Source organism: Dendrobates tinctorius, unplaced genomic scaffold (genome assembly GCF_039654945.1).
Source record: "Dendrobates tinctorius isolate UK_male_01 unplaced genomic scaffold, ASM3965494v1 ptg000090l, whole genome shotgun sequence".
In the NCBI taxonomy this organism is placed as follows: Eukaryota; Metazoa; Chordata; class Amphibia; order Anura; family Dendrobatidae; genus Dendrobates; species Dendrobates tinctorius.
The window spans coordinates 11,185,499-11,201,781 of record NW_027361758.1 but is presented as its reverse complement, the minus strand read 5'-3'; the positions used below and the strand labels follow the sequence as shown (position 1 = coordinate 11,201,781).

The window sequence follows — 16,283 nt, the reverse complement described above, 5'->3', positions numbered from 1 at the left end:
CCAGAACGAGACTCTTATAGACTTGTACAGAAAAATTACCTCTGCGCTGCTCCATGAAACACTGGAGCTGCCAGCAGGTCACTTTTCGCCAGAGACTGACGGGAGCGACGCTGGAAAACGATGAAGGCAGCTGCAGATTGCGATACTCTTGTGACAGCTCACTGGTTTTACCCATCATGAGACAATTCTTGTGTGGCACTTTGGTAATGAGACACATTTGTATAGGCCATCAGTTGAAGCAGATGATATTATTTTTCACTAAGTGGTAGGTCATGCTTTCTAATAACTGATAGATTTCAATTGGTTTGATTTCTTTGCCTGTGCGGATTGGATGGGTTGTTATCGACATCTGGTGAGAATTTCATGTCAATAGCACCTTTAGAAATATATTTACTTAGAAAATTGGTGACATGTTCAATACTTATTTCTCACGCTATATGTCCGGCAGAGAGCTGGTCATGGTGTGGATGTGAAGCGGGCTCAGGACCTGAGGACGCTCTATACGTGGTATATGCCATCTAAATTAAGTAGCCTGCATCTGTGCCTAACAACAATGACCACAACTAAGTTCCGCCAGCAGCTGTTAACTTCTTAATGCTGTGACTATTTTCCATTTTTCTCTCCACTTTTTGTAAGAACCATAACTTTTTATTTGTCAGTGTAGCCATGTAGGGGGTTTGTTTTTTGCAGGACGAATTGTACTTTTGAATGACACCATTAATTTCACCACATAGTGTACTGGAAAATACGTAAAAAAAAATTGCATTGTGTTGAAACTGCAAAAAAAAAAATGCACTTTCAGAATGTTTCTTGGGGTTTTTTATTTTCCATGTGCACTACATGGTAAAACTGATTGGGTAATATGAGTTTCTAGGTCAGTTTGAGTACAGAGATAACAAACATGTATAGTTTTTTTATTTACGTGATGAAAAAAAAATTAGAAATGTGTAAGAAAATGTTTTTTGCTTTTGTTGCCCCTTTCCAAGACCCGTAACATTTTGATTTTTTGGGATATGGGGCTGTGGTCATTTTTTGAGCCCTGAGCTGGTGTTTTTACTGATACCAGCAATGTTTTGATCACCTATTATTGCATTTTAACACAATGTTGTGGCAACCAAAAACAGTAATTCTGGAGTTTTGATATTTTTTTTCGTTATGCCATTTACCAATCAAATTAATTTACTTTATATTTTAATAGATTGGAATTTTACGAAAGTAGCAATACCAAATGTGTATTTTTTATTTCATTTTAATTGTTTTATTTTTAATGGGACATAAGGGGGGTGATTTGAACTTTTGTTTTTTTCATATTTTTAAAAACTTTTTCTTCAATTTTTAATATATTTAATATTCCTCTTAGGGGACTTGAATCTGCGATTGTTTGATCACTTGTGCTATATAGCAGTGCATCAGCACTACTGTGTATAGATAAAATTATGATCTCCTATGAACGCCAGCAACAACCTGGCTTTCATAGGAAGATCGTAGTGACAGGCATGAGGTCTTCAGCAGACCCCTGGCTATCATGACATCCTATCAGAGCCCAGCAATCACGTCACGGGTGCGCCTATGGGAGTGCGGAACAACTCGCTCCCCTGATGGTGCATGTTAAAAGCCCCTGTCAGAGATTGACAGTGGGATTTAACAGGTTAACAGTTGTGGTTGAAGGTTAAATCAGCCGTCATGTGTGGGGCAAGATGCAGGTTTGGCTGGCGAGCCTGCATCAAATGTAGGAACATGACATATGACGTATGTTTATGTCACATGTTGTGAATGGGTTAATTATTTAACAGCTGCCGTCAGTCTGATTTCTTCTATCGCCTTCTTACGACATGATCGTGGGGAACCGTTGGTTTACCATGGTGGGCCTTCTTAGTACTCCTGTGAAACTAAACCATGGGCTGAACTTCAAAGCAGTGCAAGATTTTTCTGCATACTGTACTACAATACTTTTGTACTGTACTGTAAAGTATAAGTGATCAGATGATCACAGGTTCAAGGCCACTCAGGGGGCTAAAAAAATAAGAGTAAGAAATAAAAAAAAAAAAAGTTTTAAAAGATGTAAAAATAATTCATAGAAATTCCAATCATACCCTTTTTTCCCCATTAAAAATACAGGAGTGTAAAAACTAAAAAAAATTAAACCTATCTGGTATCACTGTGATACACAAAACAAAGTAATGAGAAAGAAATATCAAAACACCAGAAATAATTTTTTTCGGTTACCATACTTCCCTAAAAAAAATGCACGAAAAAGCGATCAAAACATTGTATCTTCTCCAAAGTAGTACAGTTGTGGCCAAAAGTATTGACACCCCTGCAATTTTGTCAGATAATGCTCAGTTTCTTCCTGAAAATGATTGCAAACACAAATTCTTTGGTATTATTATCTTCATTTAATTTGTCTTAAATGAAAAAACACAAAAGAGAATGAAGCAAAAAGCAAAACATTGATCATTTCACGCAAAACTCCAAAAATGGGCCAGATAAAAGTATTGGCACCCTCAGCCTAATACTTGGTTGCACATCCTTTAGCCAAAATAACTGCGACCAACCACTTCCGGTAACCATCAATGAGTTTCTTACAATGCTCTGCTGGAATTTTAGACCATTCTTCTTTGGCAAACTGCTCCAGGTCCCTGATATTTGAAGGGTGCCTTCTCCAAACTGCCATTTTTAGATCTCTCCACAGGTGTTCTATGGGATTCAGGTCTGGACTCATTGCTGGCCACCTTAGAGGTCTCCAGTGCTTTCTCTCAAACCATTTTCTAGTGCTTTTTGAAGTGTGTTTTGGGTCATTGTCCTGCTGGAAGACCCATGACCTCTGAGGGAGACCCAGCTTTCTCACACTGGGCCCTACATTATGCTGCAAAATTTGTTGGTAGTCTTCAGACTTCATAATGCCATGCACACGGTCAAGCAGTCCAGTGCTAGAGGCAGCAAAGCAACCCCAAAACATCAGGGAACCTCCGCTATGTTTGACTGTAGGGACCGTGTTTTTTTCTTTGAATGCCTCTTTTTTTCTCCTGTAAACTCTATGTTGATGCCTTTGCCCAAAAAGTTCTACTTTTGTCTCATCTGACCAGAGAACATTCTTCCAAAACGTTTTAGGCTTTTTCAGGTAAGTTTTGGCAAACTCCAGCCTGGCTTTTTTATGTCTCTGGGTGATAAGTGGGGCCTTCCTGGGTCTCCTACCATACAGTCCCTTTTCATTCAGACGCCGACGGATAGTACGGGTTGACACTGTTGTACCTTCAGAGTGCAGGGCAGCTTGAACTTGTTTGGATGTTAGTCGAGGTTCTTTATCCAACATCCGCACAATCTTGCGTTGAAATCTCTTGTCAATTTTTCTTTTCCGTCCACATCTAGGGAGGTTAGCCACAGTGCCATGGGCTTTAAACTTCTTGATGACACTGCGCACGGTAGACACAGGAACATTCAGGTCTTTGGAGATGGACTTGTAGCCTTGAGATTGCTCATGCTTCCTCACAATTTGGTTTCTCTAGTCCTCAGACAGTTCTTTGGTCTTCTTTCTTTTCTCCATGCTCAATGTGGTACACACAAGGACACAGGACAGATAATCCATGTCAACTGGCTGCAAGTGTGATTTAGTTATTGCCAACACCTGTTAGGTGCCACAGGTAAGTTACAGGTGCTGTTAATTACACAAATTAGAGAAGCATCACATGATTTTTCGAACAGTGCCAATACTTTTGTCCACCCTCTTTTTTATGTTTGGTGTGGAATTATATCCAATTTGGCTTTATGACAATTCTTTTTGTGTTTTTTCATTTAAGACAAATTAAATGAAGATAATAATAACAAAGAATTTGTGTTTGCAATGATTTTCAGGAAGAAACTGAGTATTATCTGACAAAATTGCAGGGGTGTCAATACTTTTGGCCACAACTGTATCAACAAGACCATCAGCTCACCGTGCCAAAAAAAAAAAGAAGGAAACATTTAAACAATTCGGGTCTCAAAAAATGTGAATAAGGCTGGCGTCACACTACCGTAGGATACAGACGAGTGCTATGCGAGAAAACATCGCATAGCACTAGGCCCAGTGTTAATCTATGGGGCAGCTAACATCACCGTTTATTTTCTCGGGCGTATTCAGCGTGCGTGTAAATCATAGCATGTTGCGATTGTTGCCGAGACTCGCCAATGCAAGCCTATGGGTGCGAGAAAAACTTGGACGCCACATGGACCATTCATCTAGCTTGCGACAAATACGCACACATTTTCCTTATTTCAGCCCATTGAGCAACGTCTTTCAATGGGGAAAGTCAGTGAGAAATGTAAAGCCATACGCATGTCATACAGATACATGGGTGGGAGAAAATCACATCATCGCATTACAAATGCATTACCCACGGATGACCATACAGAGAACACTTGTGCGACTCTCGTATGGAAAATCGGTCCCCGCCAGCATTCGGCTTCAGCCACCAGCACGGCGCTGGATCTGTCACCGCTCTGAGTATACAGTGAGGCCACTGTAGCCGCACCCCGGCCCTGACTGGCACTGGCTTTACCTTGCGGCCGGCTGTCAGTCAGGGCCGGTGATGAGGTTACAGGTGCTGCTCAGTATACTCAGAGCGGTGACTGAACAAGCGACGCCCCCCGCCCTTATGACTAAATACCGAATGCTGGCGGGGAAAATAAAGTTCATTTTTTCCCAGCTGCATTCAGCTACGTGCAGGCGCCAGACAGCATAATAACGCTGCTAACCCCACATATGCACGTTAGGCTGGTTTCACATTTGCGCTTTTGTGCGCAGCGCATCGTGCGCACCAGTGCGCATGCGCACTGCGCACCTATATTTAACATGATGTGCGCATGGTCTTGCGCATACTTGCGCTTTCGTGCGCATGCGTTTTCTTGTCTTTCGCGCCAGGCGCGTCAGACGCAACATGTTGCATTTTTGGTTCCGCCCTGTCTCGTTAAAACAACGCATGCGCACGGAATGCGCACGGAATGCGCAAAAACACCACATTGGAGCCTATGGGAGCGCAATACTTGCGCATGGTATTGCGCACGCTTGCGTTTTTATGCGCATGCGTTTTTACAATAAACATGACTGAAATGTGGTCTAGACAGTAAAAAAAAAAATTAAACCAAGGTGATAAAATGGTGTGGGCACTGGGATTCCACAATACTTTAAGGATTGCTCACGAGTGGACACACAGCACAAGCTGCACCAATGTAAGTATGAAAAACCTAATGTCTGGCTGAAATTTCAATACATTTCTATGTACTTATGTCTCTTTTTTTTTTTATTGCAGCATGTCTTCATCTGGTGAGGAATATGTCCCCGGGACAGGGCAAGAGGCAGAAGAAGTGAGTACTATGCTTCCGTATGGATTGGAAAAAATAAACACGTGATTAATTTTTTTGGTTTAATTTTCAGACCTCATCCTCCATCACGCCACCACCACCGGAGGAACGGCAGGAGCAGCAAGGCCAAGTGCGGGCGGGAAGACGTGATGTAAGTACAGACGGACTGTTATTTTTTTTTTTACTTATTTTCTAGTCTGGTTTATTTTTTTTATTTTTTTATTTTTTTTTTTAATTTTCATGGTTGTTTTTTTCGATGTTTGTTGCTTTTTTTGCATTTATTTTCATTTAAAACAAATAATTTTTTCATGGCTTGTTTATCTAAAGCTCAAAGTGTGTATGTGTGTGTGTGTGTGTATGTTTGTTTGTTTGGGTATATGGGAACGGGACTATGGGATGGCGGATATGTATGATGGTATATGGTCACGGGACTATGGGATGGAGGATATATATGATGGGTATATGGGCATGGGATGGAGGATATGTATGATGGTATATGGGCACGGGACTATGGGATGGAGGATATATATGATGGGTATATGGGCATGGGATGGAGGATATGTATGATGGTATATGGGCACGGGACTATGGGATGGAGGATATGTATGACGGGTATATGGGCACAGGACTATGGGATGGCGAATATGTATGATGGGTATATGGGCACAGGACTATGGGATGGCGAATATGTATGATGGGTATATGGGCACAGGACTATGGGATGGAGGATATGTATGATGGAATATGGGCACGGGACTATGGGATGGAGGATAATTATAATTTTCTATAACTAACCACAGTTAGTTACTATGCCCGGGCAGCGCCGGGCTCTTCAGCTAGTTTTCAAGATTTTTTATTTTAAAATCTTTCAAAGATTAATGTTTGTCTTTCTTTTCTAGGCTCCACAGCGGGAGGAGGACCTCGCCCTGGACAACGACGAGCTCATCCGTCTAGTCCAGGAGCGAGTCCCGTTGTGGGACACCCGTCACCAACTGCACTCGGACAACGTGGTGATCCGGCGGCTCTGGAACGAGGTGGCCGCATCGCTGATGGATGGCTGGGACAACGCCTCTCCCCGGGTCCGCAAGGATTTTCGTAAGTATTTAAATGCAGTGTGATGCAGCAGTGATCTTGGCCGGGATCACCCAACTGTGTGTGATGCTATTAACTCCATGGAGTTTCTATCATCACACACAGTTGGATGATCACAGCCTCCAGTGCATAGTCTTACTTTTTTTCTTTTTTTTTTTTTCCACCACAGTGAACAAAGTCAGAACCCGTTGGCGCTCGATGAAGGACCGCTTCAACAGGGATATCCGTCAGGAGAATAAGGTTCGCAGTGGTGCTGCGGCAAGGACCGGCACGAAGTACAGATACCATCGTGCCTTGGCATTTTTAAGACCGGTCCTTGCCTCCCGAACGTAAGTATTTTCTAGTTGTATTGTGTTTTATTCTGTGCTTTTCTATTTCACAGGAGTTGGCGATTGTTAATTTATGGTAGTAATTTCTTTCTTTTCTTTTCACAGCACCTGGAGCAGCACCCTGCAACCTGGGCCCGAAGCGGTCCTTCATCAAGCTGTCCCGGACCCCTCCCAGCCATCCATCAGCGAGGAAGCACCTTGCAGGTCTGCACCACAGTCATCTGGAGACCAGGAAGCTGGTCGCTCAGGTGTTCCCCTGTCCCAGGTCTCTGCCACTGGTTTTGCGGGCACTTCCCGCCAGCAGCGGCAGAGGACCTAGGACAGGCCTCTCATGCCCGAGTTCGTTGAATTGAGCTCGGTCTTTCAGAGTAGCCTCAAGGCACTCTCCGATAGACTTGAGAGTGGTTTCCTCCTTTTGGACCAACGGTACAAGTCTATCGAGGGTCGCCTTGAGCGCCTGGAAGTCGACCTCGCCAGACCAGACCACAGTGCATCATTTTTACACCCAAATAGCTCGGGACACGGCGGAACACCTTACCCCTGACCTCCAGTTGACTGTCATGCAGGCCTGCAACAATGCTTTTATGCAGGCTATGCAGCAGAGTAGGATTATGCAGCAGTCAGCGGTGGCATTTCCACCGGTGCCACCCCTGACTCGTTTTACAGCATTACCTACTTCTGCTGCATATCACTGCACAGCCACCACACTTCCAAGCCTCGCCGGACACCAATATACCGCCCCAAGTCCGAGTGCAGCTGGACACTTACCCGCCAACACCATGCCAAGCGCTGCTCCTGCCTGGCCCACCACTGCTGCCGCCACCACCACTGGATGGCCCGTCGTCACCACCCCTGCCTGGAGCGCCGCCACCACCACCACCAGCGGGAGGACCACCCCGGTATGGACCGCCACAGCCACCACGCCTGCATGGACCGCCACCACCACCAGCACCACCACCTCGGAGCAGCATCAGCTGGGGGACCCGCATTCAATATTTACGGCCCCTGCCAGGACATCCACCACCACCAGCATGCCACAGCAGGTACAAGATCCTGGCAGGCGGTCCACAAGCGCCAGGCGGTCCCCCAGCTCCAGCCAGTCCACAGCCTCCAGGCGTTCCAGAGGCTCAAGGCGGTCCAGAGGCTCAAGGCGGTCCAGAGGCTCAAGGCGGTCCCCGGGGTCTAGCCAGTCCTCAGGCTCAAGCGAGGACAGCAGCAAGACGACGGGCCACCGTCATAAAAAAACAAAGAGGAGGACTCTTACCCTCCCTCCTCCCTCACCTCCCACTTCACAACTTTCCTTGCCTCGGCTCCCTTCCCCCACTTCTTTGGTTCCTCCTTCCCCTAGAACCCCTTACTCCACCCAAAGCCGTTCCTCATCCCTCCACACCCCCCAGTTTCCAACAACTAATAAGTAAAATAAATGTTAAATTTATATTTCAAAATAATGTTTGGTTATTGTGTCTTTCGCCGCCTGCACACACTGCGCCGTACACTATGGTTTGTTTTTCTTTACTTTATACCGGATGGTCAGCCATCCAACTCTGAAAGGGATACTATTTTTCATTTTTTTTTTTTTATATATATATATATATATATATATATATATATATATATATATATATATTATATATATATATATATATATAAATAAAAAAAAAAATGAAATATAGTATCCCTTTCAGAGTTGGATGGCTGACCATCCGGTATAAAGTAAAGAAAGGGAAACCACCAAAAAAAATAAATAAATTATATATATATATATATATATATATATATATATATATATATATAAATATATTATATATATATATATATATATATATATTTTATATATATATATACACTCACTGGCCACTTTATTAGGTACACCTGTCCAACTGTGTGTTAAGACTTAATTTCTAATCAGCCAATCACATGGCGGCAACTCAGTGCATTTAGGCATGTAGACATGGTCAAGACAATCTCCTGCAGTTCAAACCGAGCATCAGTATGGGGAAGAAAGGTGATTTGAGTGCCTTTGAACGTGGCAAGATTGTTGGTGCCAGAAGGGCTGGTCTGAGTATTTCAGAAACTGCTGATCTACTGGGATTTTCACGCACAACCATCTCTAGGGTTTACAGAGAATGGTCCGAAAAAGAAAAAAAATCCAGTGAGCGGCAGTTCTGTGGCCGGAAATGCCTTGTTGATGCCAGAGGTCAGAGGAGAATGGGCAGACTGGTTCGAGCTGATAGAAAGGCAACAGTGACTCAAATTGCCACCCGTTACAACCAAGGTAGGCAGAAGAGCATCTCTGAACGCACAGTGCGTCGAACTTTGAGGCAGATGGGCTACAGCAGCAGAAGACCACACTGGGTACCACTCCTCTCAGCTAAGAACAGGCATCTGATGGCTACTTTCATCAGGATAATGCGCCATGTCATAAAGCTCGAATCATCTCAGATTGGTTTCTTGAACATGACAATGAGTTCACTGTACTCAAATGGCCTCCTCAGTCACCAGATCTCAATCCAATAGAGCATCTTTGGGATGTGGTGGAATGGGAGATTCGCATCAGGGATGTGCAGCCGACAAATCTGCGCCAACTGTGTGATGCCATCATGTCAATATGGTCCAAAATCTCTGAGGAATGCTTCCAGCACCTTGTTGAATCTCTGCCACGAAGAATTGAGGCAGTTCTGAAGGCAAAAGGGGGTCCAACCCGTTACTAGCATGGTGTACCTAATAAAGTGGCCAGTGAGTGTATATATATATATATATTTATATATAATATATTTATATATATATATATATATATATATATATATATATATATAAATATATATATATATATAAATATATTATATATAAATATATTATATATAAATATATATATATATATATATATAATATATATATATATATATATATTATATATAAATATATATATATAAATATATATATATATATATATATATATATAAATATATATATATATATATAAATATATATTTATATATATATATATATATAAATATATATTTATATATATATATATATATATATATATAAATATATATTTATATATATATATATATATAAATATATATTTATATATATATATATATATATATAAATATATATTTATATATATATATTTTTATTTTTTTTTTTATGGTGGTTTCCCTTTCTTCACTTTAACCTGGGCAGGTGAGTAGTGGAGTTTATTAAGACACAGTACACTAGGTATAAAAAAACATGTATTTTATTTTTAACAAACAACAAAACTATTAAACCATTTGATCCTGCCATGCTACACGACCAACATCGGATAAAAAGTAGTCCGCAAATTGGTCCCTCATTTGGGCAACTTCGACTGAGGACCGAAGAGGGTGCTGAGTAAAATCTGGCAAAGGGTTGGCAGCAGGCTCATCCATGTCAAAGTTCGGCCGCTCCTTTGCCATAACAAAATTGTGCAGAACCACGCATGCCTTCACCACCTCATCCACTGTTTCCATTTTGAGATTGATGGCGGTGCTGAGAATTCGCCATCTGGCCACTAGAATGCCAAAGGCGCACTCTACAGTCCTGCGAGCCCTCGTAAGCCTGTAGTTGAAAATTTTCTTGCGGTGGTCCAAGTCACGGCTGGAGTACGGCTTCAGCAGGTTTGGGCACATCTGAAATGCCTCATCCCCAACCACTACAAATGGCAGTGGTGGAGTTTGGGTTTGGGGAAGAGGACGTGCCAGTGGAAAATTGAAATGGTTGCCGTACAACCTCCAGCCCATATCAGAGTTCTTAAAAGTCTGTGAATCGTTGCCCCGTCCGAATGCCCCTATGTCCACCGCCACAAACCGGCAGTCTGCATCCGCAATGGCCATTAGGACTGTGGAAAAGTACTTCTTGTAGTTGTAGTACTCGGAGCCACTTGCGGGTTTTGTGATGCGGATGTGCTTCCCGTCCACCGCTCCTAGGCAGTTCGGGAAATTGCAGACTGCCCAGAATTTCTCCGATATTTGAAGCCACTTTTCGGCAGTGGGCAATGGCAGAAACTCCGGACACAGAACATGCCACAGAGCCCTGCAAGTGTCGGCAACAATCCCGGATAAAGTAGAGATTCCCAGCCGGTACTGGAAATGCAGGGATGAAAGACTCTCTCCAGTTGCCAGGAACCTGCCAAACATAAAAAGAAAAAATAATTATATTTCTGTCTTGGGTATTAATAAAAACACTGAAAATAAAAAAGTACATGGCCTAACTATTTTGCATGTTTTTTTAATACAACATAGCAAAAAAACATTTTATAAAGGCTTGGGATTAGTACATGCCAGAAGAAAAACCATTATGCAAAAAAGCAATTTCCCAAAAATAATGTTAAAATTCAATAGCCAAAAAAAAACCTAATTTTTTGGACCAAAAAAAAAAAAGGGAAAAAGCCAAAAAAATTATGCAAACATAACAACATACATACCGTAAGGTGACAAGGAGCCTTTCTTCGGGAGGAATGGCACGCCGGAGCTGAGTGTCCCTTCTCCGGATGTTTCCTTCAACCATACCCAGCAAGTCAAGGAAGCTTTCCTGGGACATCCGTGTATAGTCAGCAAATTTCTCCGGGTTTTCCTGTAGCTCGCTGTACAGCGTGTGATATGCTCCACGGCTTGCCCGGAGTTCGATGATTGGATGCCTCCAAAACCGACGCCGCTGCCGTCTCTGCTGTCTCTCCCTCTCCCTTTCTTGCTGGCAACAAAAGGCATACGCCTGAGACAGCGCAATGTCAAGATCCAGCTTGAAGCGGAAATTATCCAGACGCAGGTCCATCTTGACACCGGAAACAGCAGCAAAATCTGATGAATTCAGCAGTACAGGGTCTATAAAACATTCCAATGACACACGCCCACTGGTGACCCATTGGTGGTCAAGGATTTTTCTATTGTGAAATGTCACACCTAAAAACGCATGCGCATAAAAAACGCAACCGCATGCAAAAACGCATGTAAAACGCAAGTAACACTGCGTTATTTTGACGCATCAGCGTGCGCATGAAGAAAAAAAACGCACATTTGTTTTGCGTTTTTCTTTGCGTTTTTTATGCGCACGATGCGCTGCGCAAAAAAACGCTAATGTGAAACTAGCCTTATCTGCGTTATTTCTGGTGGCAGGTTCCCTTTCAGTAAAATAAGAAAAGTTATGTATGGAAGTTTGATATCATTGTAGTCAAACTGACCTATAGAATCGTATTTACAGGTTATTTTTTAACCTGTGATCAAAACCCAAAAAACTTTTGCAGAATTGCATTTTTCTCACCATTTCATCCAACATGAATTTTTTCCACCCAATTTTTAATTGTAATAATATGGTAAAATGAACGGTGTAATTCAAAACTACAACTCGTTCCGCAAAAAAACAAGCCCTCACCAGGCTATTTAGACAGAAAAATCTTATCGTTAAGCCTGTTGTAGGAAGGAAAGGAAACATTTGAAAAGTGTAAAAATGAAAAATTGCCAAAGCGTTAAGAAACCATAAAATATATCTGTTACTTAAACTATTAAATTCACAGGCATGAAGGTATATTGAGCTGTACGCATTACCCAATGTATACCCACTTTTACACTACGCTGATCTGATGCTATTATCTATACTTATTTTAATATGTCTCCAGAGTAGCTGCCAACACAATTATGGATTTTGAGGACGCTGCTGACAGCCATGCTAGGAATACAGCCTGCATGTCTAATTCCAGGGGATTTACAGGAAGCTGCATGAATAGGTCTTCTGAGAGTGAAGAGATCAATGAGAGTAAGAAAATAGCTGCAGTGCAGACAAACCCACCTCTCCAATAAGATACTTCAGACTGCCCCAGGGGATCCTGGGATCATGCTGTGTGAACGCTTTGGTCAGGTACGTGTTCAGAATTTCCATGCACACCTGAAAAAAACAACACAAGGTGCACTGTTATAATCTACCACTAAGCAGGCAGTTGAAACCTCACATTCACTGAGCTGCAAGAGTCTGAACATGTACAGGTTAACGCTGGCCTCAAAAATGTAGAAACCAGAAAAATACTTTATGAAAGATGTTTTTTTCCAATTAGCACGATCCATTGATGACCGATAAATGGTCATATAAACATTGTGATAGTAGAGTCTACAAACACTCAAGGAATGGGTCACCCTGAGGCTAGGGTCACCCTGAGGCTAGGGCACACGACCGGATTTTCTCTCATCCGAGAAATTCAGTCCGATTATGTTAATCACACTGACCACACTCTGATCAGAGCGTGATCCAATATTTTTCGGATGTGGAGAAGATGGAAAAAAATCACTTCATTCTGTCAGTCCGTGAAATTGGACCGCACTCGAATGTAATCCAAGTGTGGTCTGATTTTTTTTTTTTTTTTTTTTTTTTTACAGACCCCCATTGATTAGCATGGCTGAGTGGATCCAAATATATCAAGCGCGGATAAACAGAGATTTATTTTTTCCTCAGATAGATTCAGCCCTATAGAACAACATTAGTCCGAGTGCGACCCGATGTTCTGTCAGATCGTGCTTGGACCAAAAATACAGTAGTCTCCATGAGCCCTTATAGAGTCCATTGCTAGAAATGTAACCATGTCAAGAAGATATACACTCCTCAACATTCAAATTACAACTAGGGATGAGCGATATTGCCCAATATCGTATTGGAATTCCGATTTCCGATATTGGAAAATATCGGATATTGGAATTTCCGATTTCCGATATCAATGCAAGTCAATGGGAGAAAAAAATCGGAATTACAAAATGACCACTACAGTGCTATATAATGGATAAAATGGAGGGAAAACACCTCAGGATAATGGGGAAGGAGTTTGCAGAGGCAGAGGAGCAAAAAAAATCGCTAGAAAAATGCACAGAGCGAAAAAACTGGTCGCCATTTTCTTAACAGCGGTGTTTTTTCTTTGGGTTAGGATTAGTTGGGGTAGAGTTAGGGTTTATGGTTAGTAGGGTAAGCGTTAGGGTAAGGGTTAGTAAGGTTAGGGTTAGGGGTTAGGGCTAGTGTAAGGGGTTAGGGTTAGTTAGGGTTATGCTTAGGGGTTAGGGTTATTAGGGTTAGGGGTTATGGTTATTAGGGTTAGGGGTTATGGTTAGGTTTGGGGTTAGGGTTGGTAGGGTTAGAGTAAGGGTTAAGGTTAGGGTTAGTAGGGTTAGGGTAAGGGGTTAGGGTTATGCTTATGGTTAGTAGGGTTAGTGGTAAGGGTTAGGGGTTAGGGATGGTTAGGGTTAGTGATTTTACATTATTAAATTAAAACTGCCGGTGGTGGTGTCAATATGCCCTTTGACTGACATGGCTCCACGGAGCGCTCAGAGGCTGAAGGATTATGGGATTTCCGATTTCCGATGTGAAAAAAATATCGAAATTGGGAATCGGAATTCCGATATCGCAAATATCGGGCCGATTTCCGATATTTCAATATCGGAAAGCTCATCCCTAATTACAACCCCAGAGAGGAAAAGTTGTGGACTTATGGAAATTAGCTTGCAGAAAAGAAAGCTAAGAGGAGACTTAGGCTGGAGTCACACTGCCTTATTTCTCAAGCGATAATCGCATCGCACAGCACGGACTGGCCGCCACCTCTCCTGACCTGAGCATGACAGCGTGATGGATTTCTATGCAGCTGTCAAGCTCAGGTCAGGAGAGGTGCCGGCCAGGGCAAGTTTTACGATGCGATTCTCGCACGAGAATTATGGCAGTGTGTCTCTGCCCTTAAAGAGGTATTCGAATCTCCAAGATCCCATCTCAATATGTAGTAGGCGTAATAATAAAATTAGTAAATCCCTCCATTTAGAAATGTAGTATACTTTTTCTGATTCGGTATGTCTTTTTCCTCATGTGCAGGCATTGCAGAACCTTAGGTATCCATGGTTATGACTATTAGCAACTGGCTAACTGTCACTATATCAGTGGTCATAACCATGGATACCTAAGGTCCAGCAATACCTGCACATGAGGAAAAAGACATAGTGAATCGGAAAAAGTAGAGTACATTTCTAAATGGAGGTATTTGCTAATTATTTTTACACCTACTGCTTATTGGAATAGGATCTTGGAGATGGGCATACACCTTTAATAGCGTTCTACAAATATCTGAAGGGATGTCACAGTGTAGAGCGATCATCCTTATTCTCATTTGTACATGGAAACACGAGAAGCAATGGAACAAAATTGAAAGGGAAAAGATACAGATTAGATATTAGAAAAAACTTTGATATTGAGGGTGATCAGTGAGTGGAACAGGCTGCCACGAGAGGTGGCGAGTTCTCCTTCAATGGAAGTCTTCAAACAGAGGCTGGACAGACATCTGTCTGAGATGGTTTAGTGACTCCTGCATTGAGCAGGGGGTGGGACATGATGACCCTTGAGGACCCTTCCAACTCTAACATTCTATGATTCTATGATTAAGGGATTGATAGACATGTGAATTGTATGAAAATGAAGAAAAAAATGGAAAATAAAATTCTAAATATCTCAATTTATTCAGTAAAGAATATGATCATCATGATGAAATACTCGCACTTACACGAATTGGCTGTTATCAATTAGGTTTTTAAATGTTGTCTGAGGAATGTTCTGCCACACTGAATGCACTTGGGAATGCAAATCATCAAGATCTGCTGCTGGCAGCTCCTTTTGGGTTATTGGATTTTTATTTATCCAATCGATATCATTGGACACCTGGCAGCATGTCCTCTGAGATAGTTAAATTAACAAGTAGTCAGCCAGTCTACAGAGAAACCAAAAGCTCTCTGCATATTTAGCATATCTTTGCAGAGGATGAACGCACAGAGAAGATAATTGCCCCTAAAGTAAACTGTACATCTCTAGTTCATACCAGGAACATCACATGGAAATGCAATATTTTCATGCCATATCTCTAATAATCTGCTGTTACCACAGATATAGTTTTCATCAGGGGACATGATCACATCTGTGATTCCAAGCTCCAGGATTTTGAGCCTTGGGAAACCACACAAATGTAATATCAATCTGAATTATAGATATACCATAGTCGTGTTTGGTGTTTCGTGTTAAACTTATAACACTCCCGTTGTACCATATGGAATAGATTCAGCAATCTGTTACAATAAGAGATGGCTGAAAAGGTCTGTCTAGTTTGTAATACAATGGACTGATAGATTTTACATTTAATCTTGGTTTATAGAAACTTAAGAGAATATCTGGAGGATTGATGTGTCCTCTATAGTCCATGGGCTGGTGAATTCACTCATCTCTAATGTGATTATAAAACTTTCTATAACAATGAGTTACAAGTATTAGCTGTAAAACACGATGGAATTAGTTAAAAGGTTTAACTGTCATAAAGTGCAAATATGGAAGTCTAAGCTCTTACCAGTCACCATAAGTTCTTCTCTTAAGGGCCCGTTACACATAGTGATATCGCTAGCAATATCGCTGTAACATCACCGATTTTGTGACGTAGCAGCGATATCGCTACATGTGATTCTTACCTCCGACCGGCTCCCCCGCTGCTCATCGCTGGTT

General features: G+C 41.9%; 1 protein-coding gene across 1 annotated transcript in view; it reads right to left on the bottom strand.

Annotated features, from left to right (window-relative positions):
- The window catches only part of DNAH10 (dynein axonemal heavy chain 10), a 309,396-nt gene that overhangs the window by 15,552 nt on the left and 277,561 nt on the right, over positions 1-16,283 (bottom strand). Inside the window, exon 72 of the mRNA XM_073586115.1 lies at positions 12,570-12,665. Coding sequence (XP_073442216.1) covers positions 12,570-12,665 — 96 coding nt within the window. The remainder of the gene's footprint in view (positions 1-12,569; positions 12,666-16,283) is intronic.